The sequence below is a fragment of the Nyctibius grandis genome, chromosome 6, assembly GCF_013368605.1.
Source record: "Nyctibius grandis isolate bNycGra1 chromosome 6, bNycGra1.pri, whole genome shotgun sequence".
Taxonomy (NCBI): Eukaryota; Metazoa; Chordata; class Aves; order Nyctibiiformes; family Nyctibiidae; genus Nyctibius; species Nyctibius grandis.
Window position 1 is genome coordinate 52573378 of NC_090663.1, and position 19585 is coordinate 52592962.

General features: G+C 38.9%; 1 protein-coding gene across 2 annotated transcripts in view; it reads left to right on the plus strand.

The window, feature by feature from the left end:
- The window catches only part of FBXW7 (F-box and WD repeat domain containing 7), a 198931-nt gene extending 179981 nt beyond the window's left edge, over positions 1-18950 (plus strand). For both annotated transcript variants that reach the window (XM_068404062.1, XM_068404063.1), the window contains 7 exons: positions 3063-3186; positions 5120-5256; positions 6916-7029; positions 10161-10342; positions 11420-11645; positions 15677-15887; positions 16914-18950. In XM_068404062.1, coding sequence (XP_068260163.1) covers positions 3063-3186; positions 5120-5256; positions 6916-7029; positions 10161-10342; positions 11420-11645; positions 15677-15887; positions 16914-17182 — 1263 coding nt within the window. In that variant the 3' untranslated portion in view covers positions 17183-18950. The remainder of the gene's footprint in view (positions 1-3062; positions 3187-5119; positions 5257-6915; positions 7030-10160; positions 10343-11419; positions 11646-15676; positions 15888-16913) is intronic.
- The last annotated feature ends 635 nt before the right edge of the window (positions 18951-19585 follow it).

The following is a 19585-nucleotide window of genomic DNA, read 5'->3' on the forward strand; positions in this document are numbered from 1 at the left end:
AGGAAGGCAGCAAGACTTCATATTTTGAGAAGACAGAAGATACTTTGCCACTTCTCCATCTGTTAAATCTGGAAATGTAATACAGAATTGATAACAGTAACTCACAGCTCAATTGTCTTTGCATGGTTTAGTGGCAAAACTAATTCAAGTACAACCAGTGATCTAGTTATGCTGTAACTCATGATCATGTTATTATTTCAGTTTTAACAAGATGTGCTATTTAGCTGCAAAACTTTCTTTCTCATTTATGTTTCTTGACTCCATTGTGTTTAATTTTTTTAATTTACTTTTAGTGTTTGTTCTTGACTCTTGAAACCAGAATATTGTCACGCACTTAGCTTCATGAAAGGCTGACTTCACCAGTGAAGCTGGCTTAATGATTTTAGTTTCCTAACCCCTGATCACTGTCACCAAAATTAACCAAGTTAAACAAAAAAAACCATTGAGCTAACTTCACCATCTCCTCTCCTTTCTGAAGATCATTCTTCACCCAGATCTCCTAAGTGATGCTGTCCCCAGCTCCTTACGCTGGCTGCAGTAGGGGGTGATGAACTGAGCTGTGGGGGTAAGAATTAAGTTTTTAGGCACAGTAATTCTGTAAACAGGCTTCCCTATCAAAGCCAGCATCCTCTGAAAATACGCTCTCCTGAGCTGTCGCTCTGCATTAACATCTATAGTGATCTCCAGTGCTGTTGGATGCAATGCAGTGATTTTATTACCTAACCAGAACAAGATGATGATTTGGACAGGAGGGCTTCTCTTCAAAAACATTTTTCAGCAATGCAAAGACACTAACTTAATAGCTGAATAACCAAGAAAATGTTTGCTTTCCTCCAGTCAAACAATTAATCTGAAATTAATACTCCTGTTTTCTTGCTGAGACTTTAGAACTAATTATTGAAATTACTTGTTTGTGAAAACCAGGTCTAGAAACCAACAGATCAGGAGTTTTGCTGAAATCAGCCACAGAAATTTTGTTTGTGCTGTATGAGTGAAGAAAAAGGCAAGAGACTGCTTATTATTGGGTATTATTAACACTACAGCGGAGAGTAGTCACAGCTGAGTCAAAGGTCAGCTCTTTGCTACCTGAAGTTTTCTTATAACTAGATCCATGAGCTGAGACAAAGGGACGTCATCTTTTCTGCACTGCTAATCGTAAAGTCAACTGTGGGCTGTGCTGACCCTTGATGACTATTTAGATAAATATAGTCTAAAATAAATGTCACTCATATGTAACCTGTTTTAGAATCAGTTGGCGCATGGGTTTTAATTAACACCATCTTAGCACGCGTCCACATCTGTACAGATAGGACAAGTGATATTTAAACAAACTCTGCTGTCAGTTAGGGAACATCCAGCAAGCATGGAAAGGCTCTCTTTCGTGTTTGAGTCTTGCCGCATGCAGGGCTGATGTGTGTTAGGAAACAGCACTTCTCAAATAATTTTACATACCAGGTATTAAGACAGAAAGTCTAAAAGGCCGGGTACAGTTGTTGCTCTTGTAATAGAGTGCCTTACACCAGATCCTCAATGCTGACTCCCTGAGTAGGGACAGAAGGAAGCTTCCTCAGCTTTATGGCCTGGGGTGTATATGGATCTTATGCGTAACTTAAGACACAGGTCCCTCAAATGTGGAGTCCTACGTGCTCAATGTGAGCTGCAGGTGATGACTCGCAAACCAGGTGTGTGTGCAGTCAAAATGCAGACAGTTCTGGCATACTGACTTTTTATTTCCTGGTCAGTCACTGGCTGGTCTGGATTACTGAAAGTAAACGTTTCTCACATAATAAGGTCAAAAATCTGCTGAGGTCAACAGCCTATGATTATGACTTCCTTACTGAATTTCAGTCTGTGCTGCTTTGAAGGGCAGATTCTATTTATATACATCATAACTCCAGCTAAAAAAAAATAAATAAAAAAATCCTAACCACAAAAGCAGAAGTAAAAGTGGATGATCTGATTTCCCTGACAACTTTTGCATCCTATTAGTTACTGACAAAGACCTTACTGTTTCAGCATGTAAGTAGTTTTCTGCATCACTTTTTTATCAATCATCTTGTTCTTTCTGCAGAACTCTGCAGAGTTTTTAGCCATGGAAGGGACTTTCCTGCCTCTTACACTTCTATTTTCCATGACTGGGGAGATGATGCTGTCAAGTAGAAAAACTGTACTTGGTCATCCTGCCCTTAAGGATAGCTGTCCCTGTACTTTGGATTGTGTTTTAGATGCCTCTGTCCCTGCTTAAGGCATCAATATATCTAAAAACGTTTGTGGAGATTGTGGGGGTTTTATCGTGGTCGTTGTTATATGGCTTAGCTGAGTCAACTGAGGTCTGAAGTCTCCCAATAACCTTTAATTTCGTCGCATGGAAAAAAGTTTATCTTCTGGTGCTCATTGGGATTTCCCATATGTTTTTGTAACATACTGCGTACAGTATCCAAGTTACATATTTCAGTCTTTCTGCATCGCAGTCCGTAAAGCTCCCTGTAACACCACTTAGGAGTGTGTTTGCATTCTAGTCAGAAAGCGAGCAATACGTGCGCTGCATTCCCCACAGCTGCACAGTGCTTTTGAACTCAAGTGCACGTAGCATTTACTTTTTCTGGAGTTGGGCTTACTGAGTGGCATTACTCATCACAACACACTTTCCCTTTTGCTCACATGGTATTACATCTAGTTAAACTCTCAATAACTTTTGGTATACTTGTTAGCTAAAATAACATAGACATCATTATTTTAGTAATAAGTCTGCTAATGGTTCAAAGTAATGTGGATTACATTTTTTGAAGAAAGGTAATAGTGATATCAGCTGACATCTACTCTCTTGCAAATACAAGAATCACTTCTGATGTGATGCATATGGATTTATTACTTCAGGTGATTGTTATACTTCCAAGGGCCCGCTGGAATAAACTGTAGGTCTGGTAAGTTTCTGAGATTGTTTAATAATTTATTGTTTCAATTTTCTGTATTTCAGCCCCTGATATGTGATAATACTTCGAGTTACTTCACTTTTCCTTTCAAAAGCAATGGAGAGAATACACTTTCTTCTTTTTTTACAGCTGGCACTGTATGTGCTGTCATTCCTGGAACCCAGGGACCTTCTGCAGGCAGCCCAGACATGCCGTTACTGGCGAATTCTGGCTGAAGATAATCTTCTCTGGAGAGAGAAATGCAAAGAGGAAGGTAAGGCTGAGCAAAAAGATGGATGTAATGGTCAAAGTGTTGCTGTCATAAAAAGTGCAGTTCATTTACATAATAAGCTCAAAGTTTTATGAAGGCAATTCAGGTGACTCTAGATTTACTGCTAGTGATGCATGGAGCTACGTGGTACGTATCTCTGTTGAAAATAAGCAGAAATAATCCATGGAGTACTAGAAATGAAACTAGAGTTAAGTTTGAACATACTTCTATGAAGTATACTAGATGTATGTCTTTAAAATACAATTATTTTTGCTTTTTAAGGATTATTTTTATTCAAAATACAACCAAAGCAAGTAAGAGCTGAGATGTAAAAATGATAGGAGTATAGTCTTGCAGTTTGTAAATAACAGGGAGGAAAAACTGTTTCAGTGGTCGGGTAGAAGGGATGCTGTAATTTCACATCATTTGTAGGAAAATTAACAGAGAAATGGCACATGGCAGGGGGGGAAGGTGCTAACTTGCTTAGAGAGGGACACATACTCCATAAGCCACATGGATATTGCCTGCGTGTGCCAAATCAAGAAGATACAGTGGTTCAGCAGTAATATGAATGGGCAAAAAAAGGGCTGCATCCCAGGAACAGAGCCACATATTTGAGCACATGAAGAATGTCAGGTTTTATTTTTAAGGAGAATTATATGAACAAGGAGGCTGTTCTGGCAGGGGGCAGAGCACAAGCATGTGATCTCAGAGCAGTATCCCTCTTGGACACGGGCAAACACAGGGACCCATCTGGGCTGCCTCAGAGTATGGCGACAATAACTTGTGAGAGGTCAATGCAAAGGCTTTAAAAACCATGATGATGTGAATGCAGCTGGCTATTTGTAAAGGCACCTAAATTAATTAGTTTTCTTTTCCAGGGGAAACCAGGTATTTAACCTCTTAAATCTTCTCTAAAGATTCTCCTCTTATAAATTTCAGTAAAAATGCCTTAAGAGGACAGAATGAGAAAAAAGGAGAAGGTTGAGAGGGGAATGAGCCTAGATTTGTGAGCTTAGCAGTAAAAATAAATATGGGCAGGCACAGACAAACAAAACAGTATTGTAGACTGCTTAGAGTGAGTTACTGCTCAGTAACGTGAAGGAGCAGTTAATTCAAGACTTGCAGATAGACACCAGAGAAGGGGCTAAAAGCAGAAGAGTGAAATCCACATACTTGCAAGAGACAAGACTCGTGCTAGTAATGCGAGGTGGTGGAGAGAAGCACTGCATAGAAAAAAAGAGATGGGTGAAAGAGTTGTTAAAAAAAGATCTATCATCTGTAGTAGCAAGGCTAAAACAAAGCACTACCGCTTAACTGTCAATTCAGAAAGGGCACGACTATAATTAAGCTCCAGCCAGGAGAGGACAATGCCAAAAGCACACAGCCTTTCAAATCAGGAAAAGAATTAAAAGCTCACTAATATCACGACTCACAGTGAACTTATGTGAGAAACGTTTACTTTCAGTAATGCAGACCAGCCAGTGACTGACCAGTGAAGGTAATGAAAATGGGTGGCCAGAGAGGAGGACTGCAGACAGGTTTACTTTTTGTAGGGTTCCAGAATGAGTGTGCAAGTGGGTATGGAGCTTTTTGGATGATACCCGTTTGAAAAAGGCAATATTCTATTACCTTGCTTCAGAAAGGGGGATCGAGAACAAGCTAGTAGGTTGCCAGCAAGGAATGATGAACTAGAGCATTTTCAGCCACGATTACGGTAATGATTATGCTGAAACAAGAAGGAAAGATGTGGTATAAAGAGCTGAGGTGCAGGGCGGTGTCACTGACACGCAGTGCAGATACAGGCATGTGGGAGGTTGTTACGCCAATGCAGTATTTAATGTCAGAGGTCACTAAAGGTTTGGGAGGGAGAGAAGTTGTTTTCTTTGGGATGGCCTCATCTTTCCCCCTCCCCCTTTTTTTAAATTCATTTTAGGGATTGATGAACCATTACATATCAAGAGGAGGAAAGTAATAAAACCAGGCTTCATACACAGTCCGTGGAAAAGCGCCTACATTAGACAACACAGGATTGATACCAACTGGCGGCGAGGAGAACTGAAATCGCCTAAGGTAAGTTTCTGAGCTGTGTGCACGGTGCCATGAACAAAGCAGGATCAACTCATAGGGGTTTTTGTTCTTCAGGCAAGCCAGACTATCCATGCACAAAAAGCAATATATTGTTACAGAAGACAAATAGCTTACCCTGGGTTTAAATTTCTGAGCACCATATTAGCAAATCAAAATGTGATTCTTCATACAGCAGAATTCTTTCACTGCTGTTCTAAAAATTTCTGTACAATTTTGTGAATTCTTAAAATATGGCAATCTCTTTGAGACAGATAATCTCAGAAACTTGATTAGAAATACTTAAAATTAAACATATACACACACATATATATAAATACATATATACATGTATGTATTTGTAGAGCTGGGCCATGTCACGACATAAAAATACTCCACAACTATGCTGTGATCATGTCATGCTTTATTTTTATACATATTCTTCTAAATTGATCAGCACAAGACAATAACTTCATTCTGTGTTAAGATTTTTTGGTTTTTTTTAGCACTATTAAAATTTTTTAATGACATTGATATGTTGTCATTACATCTTTTCCAATATGAAGATACGAAGCAATACTTCAAATCTTTTGTAAAATAAAATAGCAACTGTCTAATCAAACCTAGTATTGAACAAGCAGTCAGAAACATGAAGAAAACCCATATTCATCACCTTTAAAGGTTTTAAGGCAATTTGCCTGTTTTCTTGATTACTGTACAACAAAATAATAAAAATAAGAACAAAAACATTCCCATGGGAAACCTATGGCTCTATCCTGCTGTTTATTTGGCCGTGACTTATATACATCTCTGGCAACAGCTCTGTATTTCTTGCCTTGATACGCCACATCAAGTTATCTTGGAATTATTATTAAAATTACAGCCACAGGCATTATCCAAATGCCCATTTCATTTCAGTGAACATCTTGAAAAGTGTTCAGATATCTTAAATAAAAAATTTCTCATCCTCTGTATTCTGATAAGGATTTTTTTGCTGTATTGCAGTAAAATATACTGAATTGCAGTTTTGCCCAAATCAAGCATGGAAAATCCTCCCTCCATAAAGCAACATTCCAATCCACATTTCCAGCACATTAAATTATCACTTTTGTTTTTGTATTTAATTAACATTTTTCTAGTTTTTGACTTTGGTGGTGCCTGGCATTTAATAGATTACAATGCTTGGCTGGTAAGGAAAAAAAAAATTATCAGATATAGTCAGCCTGGACCACCAAAATACAAATATACAGCAAATACTACAACCCCATCCCTTTTGCTCAAGATTGAGACAACTCTTAAAAGGTAAAAGTAACTCAGCTGAAAAATAAAGAGATGGAATACCCGCAGAGGAATTGAGCAATGTCCAGTTGCTCATTCAGCCTACTTTTATTAGTGATTTTTCCTGGTACTTTGAGGAGGCGTACAATACCTGTCGTGTGCTTGCTAAGCAATGCAGTATCACTCCGTGGCAGAAGGAGAATACCTTCTTTGGTCCCAGCTGGCGGTAAATTAGACTTGACAGACGGGATTAAGGGGCCTTATTATTATGGAAGCAACCCTAGCATTTTATAATTTATGAATCAGAAGAGCACTTTGTTTCTCCTGCTTCTCTCTAATCTCCTGCGTTAAACTGTGACTGTACGTTTTTATGTTCTTTGTCATCAGGTGCTCAAAGGCCATGATGACCACGTGATCACATGCCTTCAGTTCTGCGGGAACCGGATAGTGAGCGGCTCTGATGACAACACACTGAAAGTGTGGTCAGCGGTTACAGGCAAGGTAAGGCAGGCCATTATTTTGCTGAACTCCTTAGGAAAAGAGCTACAGGTAGAGCACCGGTACGTCAAAAATGCCACTGTGCCATCAGCCCGCACTGCAGGGTGGTCTTTAGTGCTGTCTGGTGCAAGAATCAGAAAAAGTACCGGTAAACATTTGGGTCATCTTTTCCTATGCAGAAACTAGTTTAGTTCAAAAAAAGTCACCTTGATGTGAAATTGCAATGCTACTCATGTTACCACTGGCATACATCCTTGTTCTCTTGGCAATTCTGCTATTCTTGTGAAGTCGTTTGTGACATGGCTTCTAAAGAATTTGGACAGATACGTTACTTTATCTTCCTTAAAGCTTAACTTAGCCTTCTTTTACCCCTCTGGATCTCCCTTTCTCACTTGTCTTCTAGCATTCTTTCTGTTGTTTTCAAGTTATTGAAACGGGGTATTCATTGTACTGGCTCTGATCTGAAATACAGTTTGTTTTTCTTTCTAAGCTACTATATTGCTGAGCCACCAAAAAAAAAAAAAACCCACCTTGCTTTAGGTTTAAATATTTCCTATTAAATTAGATCCAGCTCAGGCAGGAATTTAATAAGCTTCAATAATTTAATTTTGGCTTAGAGAACCAAAACAATATGTGCAGTCAAAAAAGACAGTACTGAACATTTCAGTTGTGTTAGAACATCACAGCTACTCAGCACACAGATTTTTTGTTTTAAGGTGACTGACTGACCATGCTCCAAGGATATAGAAAAGGCCTCAGGGAAACAGTACTTTTTCCTTCTAGATGAGTATTGTGTGTACTTAGCTTTGTTCTAATGATATAGTTACGTGAACAACAAGACAGCTATTGAGGATAACATGTTTAAGCTGTAAAAGGTGTCCACTTTATAATGCTGAAGCTGAATGTATTAAGCATTTGTCTTTGCACGCCTAGAAGATCCTTGACCGGGTTTTAGATACTGCTGTGAGGAAGAATAAAATCAAAAGCAATAGGCAGCCTCACCCTGCCTCTGTTGGCATCTCTACAAGAAACCGTCTAATGAAGGAACCCATATTGAAATTTACATTTTTTAATTGAAAAGGGCAGCTTAAACTGAAATGAAAAGTACTTCCTTTGTACATACTACCCTCTCAAAAGCAAAATGTTCCTTTAAATATATAAAATTGATCACAGTGGCATAACTTAACAATTCCTGTTCAGTAATTTTTTTTGAAAGTGATTAGAAATCCTAGTGTAAATGTTTACCCCAAACCTTTAAGGGAGCCAGACGTTGTATATGAAAGATAGATAGAAGAGTGCTATATCAGCCCTCATGCTTACTGATGCTGAAGACTTAATAAAATAAAAAAACCCTAAAGGTTGGTTTGTGCAAATGAACATGACTAAATAATTCCCTTGACAGATGTAAAGCCCGAAATAAGGATTCTTGTGTTCTTCCTGCTTTAGAAGGATGATTTCTTAAAATAGGAGCAAATCAGTTGAAATTTCAAAAAAAACGTGAACCGTTAAAGTGAATAACAGCTATGAACTGAAAAAGATGGATTTGATAGCAGTGAATTAAGCTTGGAGCCAGGAACTGCAGAAGACGGGCAAAAAAATGTTAAAGAACAGGACATCTATGTACAGCAAAAAAGCAAGACATTTTCAAGGATGTTAGAAAAAACAGGATATTAACAACAGAAATTAGTGTACTATCACTGACATAGAAAAATATTTCTTTTGGGAAAAGAATTCATGTGATGCAAATACAGCATGCAGCAACAATAGAACACTTCACTTCAGCAGAAACTCACAAGCATGTTAAACAACTACCGAAGTTATGGTTTTTCTTGTTAGAGTTGATCCAGATAATCTGTATTTGATGATGTTTTTTCTAAAGCAACCTGTGGGGTACAATTGGTGTTTTTTTCAAAAGGTATGAGGACAAGGAAGAGATCCAAAGGATGTCCAGAAAGCTGAAATGTGTCAATATTTAAATGGAGTAAACGGAAAGACTGGGTATTTACGATACATTATCTCAGATAAAAAATATTGGACTACGTCAAGGGGATTCAATTAACAGTTAAAGGAAGGCCACAACAAATAATGCCACTTCGCATTAGATTACAGAAAAAGAGATCATCAAATTGTCTTGACCTCTTTCCTCATGCAGTTACAGGTTTGACTGATAAAAATAATAGTGCAGAAATAGATGGCTATGTGCACTGCAGGACTGTATCCCCATGACACCATTGAAGAAAATAGAGCAATGCAAAAATCAACATGGCACATATTTAAATGGGTTAGAAAGTGGGTAATTATAGAGACTATGTTGTTAATGTAAATGCAGAATCTTCATGGAGTGTCTTTCTAGAGGGGTCTTGCAAGGATCTCTACTTGTCTGTGCTAATTAGCACGTATTGCTGCCTGGTGAGAAAGCATATACATATAGTCATTACTTGTCAGGAGCAGAGGCTGAGAGACAGAGACAAGTCATTGTTCCAGAGTGACGGAGGCTTTATAGAAGTAGGCGTGAGCAAATATTGTCTCTATGTGGTGAGACACTATGTGTGGTGAGAAACTATGTCATGCATTTGGGACCAAAGAAGGGTAGGCTGTGCTTATGTAGCGTGGGATTCTCTTCTGGGCAACAGTAAAGTCTGAAAAAGGTTTGAAACCTGATTTTGCAGTATTGATGCTGTAGCTACGGCTTACAGAGTGCGATGTTTCTTGGATAAACAAACAGAAAAATAAAAGTATATGCTTTATAGAGTGGTGGTAGAACTACTAAACGAATCCAGTTCTAACATTTATGCTTCAGAAACCTGTTGGAAAACCTGCAGTGACTCAGAGAAATGCCAGGAAAATGACTCAAAGCTGCAAAACATGCCCTGTATTGAGAAATTTGGAAAGACAGTTTAATTTATCAAGGGGAAGATTATAGGGAAAATTCCTTTGAGTCAAAGTACCGACAATGGAGGGAAATTTGATGAGTGTTTTCTAAAAGGTGGGATTTTTTAGTTCAATCACAAAGCAGTCTCCAGGGATCTTCTGGCTCTTGCTGTGAGAGACTACTCTTACCTCCTAGGTTACTTTTTCTTAAGTTTCGATTCAACTCTGTCAAAAGGGTAACCAAGCAAAATATTTCTTTTCAGTGTCTGAGAACACTGGTTGGGCACACAGGCGGAGTCTGGTCATCACAGATGAGGGACAATATCATCATCAGTGGATCTACAGACCGAACGTTGAAAGTCTGGAACGCTGAGACTGGAGAATGCATACACACCTTGTATGGACACACCTCCACCGTGCGCTGCATGCACCTCCATGGGAAAAGGTAAGGCTTTGTCCAAAGCTACAGACACAGTTTGGCTCGTAATTTACACCTGTGTTCACAGAAAATGCCTGTTAAACTTGGGTACCTCATCCAGCATTGAGTGAAATACAAACCAGACGAAGCATTCACACTGAACTACATAAATCAACACAAGGGAGGAGATGATTAACAGAAGCAAAAGCATAAGGGTACTAATTAAAGAACAGAAAACTGAGTCATGTACTTTATAAAGTCACATTGTACGTTATTTCAAAACTAATCCTTTGTTACGCTGTGATCCAGTCTCCCACACTCTGACTAATTTCTCCTTTTTGTCAATGCTACAAACTTTTACTCATTTTACAGAATGACTTTTTAAGTATCATCACTGCAGTATTTTATTTAAATTTTAACTGATTATATCGTAATTTCTGCAATAGTAAACCATGTCTTCATTCAACAACCTTGGCAAAGCTCTTTTACTTGGCTATGGTACGGAGCTGTTGACAGAGAGCCTGTTGGTTGCGTTTCTTCTTTTTTGAAGAATAATGAGGGGGTTTTTTCTTTATCAATTCCATTAATATTAATTCCTTCTCATTTCTGTTCTTGCCTAAAAAAGCTTTTAAAAGTATAAACTGAAAAAAATCAAGCAGAATAACTGTTACTTTACTAAAAGTAAAGCTTCTAAAGATCTTCTTTGTTTAATTGTTGTAATTAGTTAACTCAGTCGTTAAAACAGAATGCTCATAGCACTGGCTTGAGCTCAGCATATTCATAAGCTTTCATAGATAGATATAACAGTCCATGTAATTTGTCATGGCATCGTTTTGCTGTTCAGGAATGAAGTGCCTTTTTAAATACTGATTCCTAATGTCAAATAGACAGATCCTGAGGCGGTGAGTAGAGCAAGGAAGAAAAACACTCAAGTCATGTGCAGCCCTAATAAAATGCCATGCCAGACCAGATCTTCGGTGGCTAGTGGACTAATGTATCTAACGTCCCAAATTAAAACTCATAACTGGTTTATACCCAAGTCTAATTGTTTGAAAACTTTTATGTCCAATGCTAAGTACAGAAGGGGTTTTCTTGTTCCTCCAGAGTGGTCAGTGGTTCTCGAGATGCTACACTGAGAGTTTGGGACATAGAGACGGGCCAGTGTTTACACGTTCTGATGGGCCACGTAGCTGCAGTCCGGTGTGTTCAGTACGATGGCAGAAGGGTTGTAAGCGGTGCATACGATTTTATGGTCAAAGTGTGGGATCCAGAGACAGAGACCTGTCTGCACACACTGCAAGGGCATACTAACAGAGTCTACTCATTACAGGTATGTGATTTTCATCTGCTGCTTTAGTTTCCTTAAGTAAGGTTTAAAGTCAGTTTATCTCACCTTGTTTATTAAATTGCAGGTACCTACTCCAGAATTACACAGGCCACAAGAATATGGAGGCATCTGTGATAGTCCCCTCTTTCATTTTGTTACACTAGTTAGATGTTGTCTTGATTTAGAAACAGATTTTTTGAGAGGAGCATTTTTTTTTTTTAAAGTACTCAGTACAATAAAGCCCAAATCTCTGTACCAGCAAGTTAAGTAGCTTTGTGGGTTGCTGGGTTGTTTTGTTGGGGTTTTTTTGGAATCTCACATGTATTTTGGAGCTATGGTTTTGGTTTCTTCAAAGAAATTCTAAACTTACTGTTTTAAATAAATCAGATGCTATAATAATTGAAAATGTGCCAAAAAACCCACTGGATTAATGTTCTGAATGGTACAGATCTGTTTATCCTTGTTTTGTAGTCCCATCTTCCAGTTCCAAACTGTAATTCACAGTAAGGCTGAACCTAAAATTTTAATGTTTTATGTACACATAAACCTCATGTAGATGACTCTTGCCTTTACCAACCCAACAGATCATTTTGTTCATTCATAGAGTCAAAGTATCACTTCCAGGCGCTGAAAGGCGAAAGAAATTAATTTCATGCTTGTGCCTGTTCTCACCACAATCTGGCAGGATTTGAAAAAGAAATTAACAAAGACCGTTCAAAATCGGGAAATTGCATTCGGCATGTAACTACTCTGGTTTGTGGCTCAGAAAGGGAAGCTCAGTGCTAGAGACATTTTTCGTGAGGTGTATCTCAACATAATAGATTAAATATGAACAAAATACCTAATTGGTTTCCTTTCCCAAGATATGTAGTAAAGTTTATCAAAGATCTCCAGCCCTTCTCTTACATTCCTGTGCTGAGGAGTATTCTCTAAACAAGCAGCAAGCAAGTTAAAAATGCTGAACTCTGTACTACCTACCTATCTCTCAAAAATATTCCGAAGGTTGTATTTCATCTAGGGCAGTTTGGGAACAGTATATGTTATTCTGCCTTATCTTCACCAGTGGCTCTTGGTTTGGCTTATGAATATTCATGTCTTGCTCTGAGACCGTAGTAATAATGGCTCAAATAATTGGGTTATGTTACACACTGATACTGTTTATGCCCTGTAAATGGAACTTGGCATTCTGAAACAAATTTCTGGGGGGTAGGACGCTACAGGCACTTGCAGTTTTTGGACAGAAAGATTCTTTAAAATTGCATAGTGAGCTCCTGCCCTTTGGCCTGAAATAGGCCCAAACAGCAGAACTCCTATAAACAGGATAATCAGGCTGAATAACCAGCCTGTCCTCCCCATCCCCGCTGTGTGGCAGGTTCTATTATACCTCAGTGTTTCCTCATTTGTAGACCCCCTAACATTTTCCAGAGATCCTTATGCAGCAGTTGAAGTCTACTGAGCATGTTGTGTTTTCTCACTCCTTCTTAGCTGCCTTTGGAGTAATCCACAGATTCTCAGGGTTCATGGGTGACAGCTCAGCCGCTGATCCAAGCTGTTGTCTCTTTGACTGACTATAACAATGTCAGAGTAAAGTTTGCCTTGGTGCCCAGCCTTAAAGCTCTCTTTCTGAATACCTTATGTACACGGAATACAATTAATTTGCGGGCAAGGGGGAAAAAATTCAAAATGTGTTACATCGATCTGGTTTAGTTCAGTTTAGGAAAGAAAAACATTCCGTGGTGTATCCACCCAAGAATTCCGCTGGGCTACTTAGCACTCTTTGTCCTTTTTTCTGAACTCTGAAAGCAGGGTGCCTAGAACAGGATGCAAAATGAATGCCCAGTCAAAGTCTTATCAATGCTTACTAGAAGTGAAAAGTTATTTTATATGCCTTATTTAGAATACCCCCATTTCAGATACCAGAGTGTCTTTTTTTAGTATATTTTCCCCAGAAACACAATGCATACAGCAGATAAGCAGTCTGTATGTGCCAGTCACTCTCTGTGTTCTTTTGAACCCCGGTGCCATGCTCAACTATGTTTGACTGTAGAGATCGAAGATGTTAGTTTTCTGCAGGTTTTATAAAAAGCATCAGTCTCAGAGAGCTGAGTTCCCTTAATTGGGTTTGTCCTTTGCCATTATTAGATACCAGCCAGTCCACATGGAACAAGTAGTGTGGGATTGCCCTCGCTGTAACAGACTCCTGCCCAGCCTTCATTCGCCCAGGCTGCAGCTGTACTTTCATTCATTCCCTGCCAAGCTCAGATCTTCCCAATTTTCCCTTGACTTTTACTCTTTGCTTTGGGTCAGTGCTACCATTTCAAATCCTAATCCTAATGAAAATACTAAATGCCAGAGCCACCGTGGAACTCTTTCTGATATCTCTAATAATGCTGTGAACAAAGTTCAGAAGGGGATAGTATCCCTGCATCAAATTTGCCTCCCTCTTTGTGAAAATACAACCAAGACACCTGCTGTTTCACATGGCTTTTTTACTCCGTCACAGAAAAAAAATCATATTTGTTAAGATCATTTCCCACAAATCTATGTTTGCTGCTACTTACCGCATTGCTAAGGGCTTGCAACCAGATTGATTATTTGTGAGTTCCTTCTGGAAATTGAAGTTAAGCTGACCAAGCCATAATTCCCCATCTTGCATCATCATCTCCTTCAATAAAGAAAATAATTAGATTTGCCATCTGAAACCTCGTCTGTCTTCCCTGAGTTCTCAAAGATAGCAGCAGATGTCTTCAAGATTGTCTTAAAACAACTTGCCTTATGTGGGTTTTTTTTCCCATTCTAGCAAAAGCTTGTACTCAGTTGTCAGTGGTGTTGGTACTGTGAGCCTACACTCAGATGGCTGAGGACTGAAGCAAAAAAAAAAAAGTTCAATAGCTGGCCTCGCTTGGCGTTTCCTTCCCACTGAGCATAAATGAGCTTTTTTATTTTGGCCTTCCTCTTGGTTGTTTTAACAGAACAGCGTTTTAATCATCCTTAACGGCTCTTGCTAGTTTTATCTTGTGTTGCACCCTGCCCTTCTGACTTTGTCCCAGTGTGCTCTTTTAAACACATCTATTGATCTAGTTTCTACTTTTTGTACAATTCCTTGTGCTTCAGCCAAGTGGGTCTTGGTGATTTACTACACTTCCTATCTTTCCTTCACACAAGGATAGTTTGTGTCTTTAAGAAAGTGCCAACTCTCCTGAACTCTTCTTCCCCTCAGAGAACAGATACATAAAAACCTCATGGGAAGGAAGTCTCCATTTATTGAAGTATTCCTCCTTGAAGCCCACTGGTTTTATTCTACTGCTCTTTTCCCTTCCTTTTTTTGAGAATTCTGGACTCTTATGTCATTGTCACTATCACTCAAGTTACTTTCCACCTTTACATTCTCTACCTGTTCAGTCCTCTTGGTCAAAAGTGTCTCATCTCTTCGCTGGTTTCTCTACATGTTCATGTTCTACATAGTTCTATTTTCTATGTAGAATATGCCCAGAAAAATCCAAGAATTTGGACATCCGTGTTAGCCTGTATGCCTTTCCCTACAATGGCTAAACCCTGCATTTTTCAATTATATTCCTTTCATTTTCCTATGTTTTGGCTTTTGTGTAGATGATTCGGGATGAATGTTGTTGCCGTTCTCCAGCTTAAAGTCCCTCTGACTTGTGAAAAGCAGGTTTGGCTTGTTAACGTCTTCATTAGGAAACCTACATTCTCTTACTGTTGCACGCTGCAGTATAGTTGGGATTCTGTTGCGTTTAAGGGAGTTGTATTACATTTAAAAGACCAGTGGTTCAGAGTCTTTCTCCTCGAGCCACGTACCTCATAGCCCGTGTCTACAACAGGAAATCATGCTGACCATGAATCACATCTTGATATCAAACATGACCATCTCTACTTAGACTGAATTCTTACTTTATCATGCAGTTTCCAAGTATATATAATATCCAATGTTACATTTAGTGAATTAAATGCTTAATAGCCTTCTTTGTAAGATCTTAATATAATTGTTTGTAATACATTTACCTTCCTTGTAGTTTGATGGTATCCATGTGGTGAGTGGATCTCTTGACACTTCCATCCGAGTTTGGGATGTGGAGACAGGCAACTGCATTCACACACTGACAGGCCACCAGTCTCTCACAAGTGGAATGGAACTCAAGGACAATATACTCGTGTCTGGGAATGCGGATTCTACAGTCAAAATCTGGGACATTAAAACAGGACAATGTTTACAGACATTGCAAGGTGAGCTTAAACTACCTTCATGTAAATCAAGCTGCCTGCAGTAATCTATGCTGCAGATTCTATATTAAAGAACTTTAAAATAAGTACGTACAAAGAAACAAGCACGGACCACTTACAACTTAAATATTTTTCTGATGACAGCTGTATGATCTTTCTCTGAATTCGAAGAACAAAATGTATTTAATCTAATCTATTCAAATCACTTGCCTATTATGAAAGGCAGATGGTCTGGACAGATAGCAATTTGCTACGGGTATATTAGCCTAATAAGCCACAGAAATATGTAGGAAATGTCATCTCAAAACAGCCAGTGAACGTGTTTATTTAGGGGTCACTTGGACGTTTCAAAGCCTACTGATTAATTGGATCGGGAGGCAAAGTACACTGTTGCAATAAATCAAGAGAAATGAGTGGAAGACGTTTTCCTTATTTCAGTAAGAAGAAAGATTTTTGTTTCCCTTTTGACCGCTGCCACTCAGGCGTCATGCACACAAACACATTGTGTTGTTTCTCCCCACAAAAAAGGTGCTATATCATTCCCATGTATCGTATGCAGCATCGCTGGCTGGAGCAGAAAATTAAATTTCCCTGTAAAGCAGACCCTGCTGTTTTAACAGTATATATTTATATGTCAATACATAACACTCAATATTTACTGATAGAGTAATCTTATAATAACACTTCAAAGGGACCTGGAGACAAACGCTTACAGTGGTCACCTCATTCTGGATGGTTACGTTCATTCTCATGAATGTCCCAGCGCCCACTTGCCCTGCTGGTTGTATGTAACAAAACGAGAACACTGCAACAAAGAAGGAAATATTGGGGATTTTTTTTATACCTGCAGTCACTTTTTTGAAAGCACGGCAAGGCTTCTGTACCTTTTAATGTACAAAACAACTGGAGTTCACCCACCTAACAGATAGAAACAGCTGTATGCAGATAGCTGGGTGTTTGTTCTATATGCAGTGCTGTCTGACATTGCTTTCTAATTACAAATACAAATGTTTTGGTTTACTGTTACAGGTCCCAACAAGCATCAGAGTGCTGTGACCTGTTTACAGTTCAACAAGAACTTTGTAATTACCAGCTCAGATGATGGGACTGTAAAACTTTGGGACTTGAAAACGGGTGAATTTATCCGAAATCTAGTCACGTTGGAGAGCGGGGGAAGCGGAGGCGTCGTGTGGCGGATCAGAGCTTCTAACACAAAGCTAGTGTGTGCAGTTGGGAGCCGCAACGGGACTGAGGAAACAAAGCTGCTGGTGTTGGACTTTGACGTGGATATGAAGTGAAGGGCAGAAAGATGAATTTGTCCGAACGTGTAGACGATGTTCTCCTTTCCCTCCCCCTGAAAAAAAAAAAAAAGAAAAATGAAAAAAAAATCCCTTGTCCTTGGTGGTGCAGGTTGTCGGCTTGGGGCAACAGATCCTAAAGACCTACAGACTACGAAGGAGAAGACAAAGATGACAAACTACAACTGACAAGAGAGGCGTTTGCTGTCTCGTCACATAAGAAGGCTACACTTTTGACTGGGGAAGCTTTGCAAAAATATAATTTTTGAAATGAAACCAGGTGCAATTATTTCTTTACTTTCCTCCAACTGCTCCTTGAGCAATTTGGAGGTGAAAAAAAAATTGTTACAGTTCTTGTTAACAGGTTATTTTACCACAAAGATCGTGAAAGAAGCTGCACAGGCGAGCCTGCTCGTGCACCCCTGGGCCACCCTGGGTCCCGGCAGCCCCTTTGAGCAACGCACTGTCCCTTAGCCCCACTCTGAGCAGGGGGTTGGACCAGACAACCTCCAGAGGTCCCCTTCCAACCTCTACAAGCAGTCACTGGTTGACTTTCAAAAACTAGAGCGCATCTGCAATGAAAAAAAAACCAACCAAACAAAAACAAAGAGTCCATTCCTAGTGTGGAAAAGCTAAAATATTACTGTGAATTGTTTTGTACAGTTTTATCAGAGCTTTTTCTTTTTTTTCCCTTATTCCTCTTTTTTTTTGCCAACCATTGCCAATGTCAATCACAGTATTAGCCTCTGTTTAATCTATTTACTGTTGCTTCCATCTACACTCTCCAACGCATAAGTTGCTCTGAGGTGGCAAGTTGTCCTGGGTTTTGAGAGTCCTCTGATGGATTTAATTCGCAATGCTGGTGCTAGAAGTAGGTCTTCAATTACGGGATTGTTGTCCCACCCCTGTACTGTATTCCCAGTGGCCAAACTTATTTATGCTGCTAAATGAAAGAAAGAAAAGCAAATTATTTTTTTTTATTTTTTTTCTGCTGTGACGTTTTAGTCCCAGACTGAATTCCAAATTTGCTCTAGTTTGGTTACAGAAAAAGACTTTTTTGCCACTGAAACTTGAGCCAACTGTGCCTCTAAGAGGCTGAGAGTGGAAGAGTTTCAGACAATTAAGAGTGAAGTTTGCCTGCAAATAAAGAATTGAGTGTGTGTGCAAAGCTTATTTTCTTTTTTTCTGGGCAAAAATTAAAACACATTCCTTAGAACAAAGCTATTGCAGCCTGTTCTGTGGGGAAATTTTTCTTTGCGAGGGCTGTGGTGAATGGAATGAACATACATTAAAAAAAATTGACAAAATTTTTAAAAAATATTATAAAATACAAAAATGAAAATAAAGTTGCTGGTCAGTCTTAGTGTTTTACAGTATTTGAGAAAAAAACAACTGTTACAGTTATTGCTGGGAGGAACTGACAGAGCAAAAACTTATGTTTTTGTAAAGATGTCACATGCAAACAAAATGAGAAATGAAAGAGTCAAATGGTTTGCCTCATTCTCCAAGAGCCACAACTCAAGCTGAACTGTGAAAGTGGTTTAACACTGTATCCTAGGCGATCTTTTTTCCTCCTCTTTTTTTGTTTTTGTTTTATTTATAGTCTGATTTAAAACAATCAGATTCCAGTTGGTTAATTTTAGTTATGTAACAACCTGACATGATGGAGGAAAACAACCTTTAAAGGGATTGTGTCTATGGTTTGATTCACTTAGAAATTTTATTTTCTTATAACTTAAGTGCAATAAAATGTGTTTTTTTCATGTTAGTATGTCTTTTTTTTTTTTCTAGTTGTTAATATCATATATCATACAAAGGGTAAAGCAGGTCAAGTTGCTCAGCTTACTGGTAGATGCTAAAATATGTCGCAGGACTTTTTATGTAACCCTTCCACAAACAGGTGCACAAGTGTCCTTGCCTTCGGTTGCCGTATAGGATTTGTCACATGGGCTTCGACAAACATGCAGGAAAGCCATTAGCTTCCTATCGCTAAGGACGTGTCAGGATTTGACGCTGGAGGGAGTTAGCTATAACAAGCTGCTCAGGTACATAAAACTTATTCTGACAGCATCTTGTTACTGCATCTTAAATTGAAACTTGATGTTTATTATTTATGGATTTCAATCAATTGATTGCAGGCTGACAGCAGAGAATAAATCCATAAATACAACTAAAATCAAAGTTAGGATTGTAGGAGAGCTTGAAATAAAGCTTCTGAAGAAGAAGAAAAAAAAAACACCACATCATTCCAGATCAGTCCAACAGCAGTTTTATCAGTGCCCTGACACCAAGGTAAGTCATCAGCTGTCTCAGAAACTTACCACTCGAGTGTCAGTTTCTCTCTCAAATCTTCACCAAAGTCATTGTTTTCTCCCATGTAAGACTCTTCTGTCAGGGCACAGC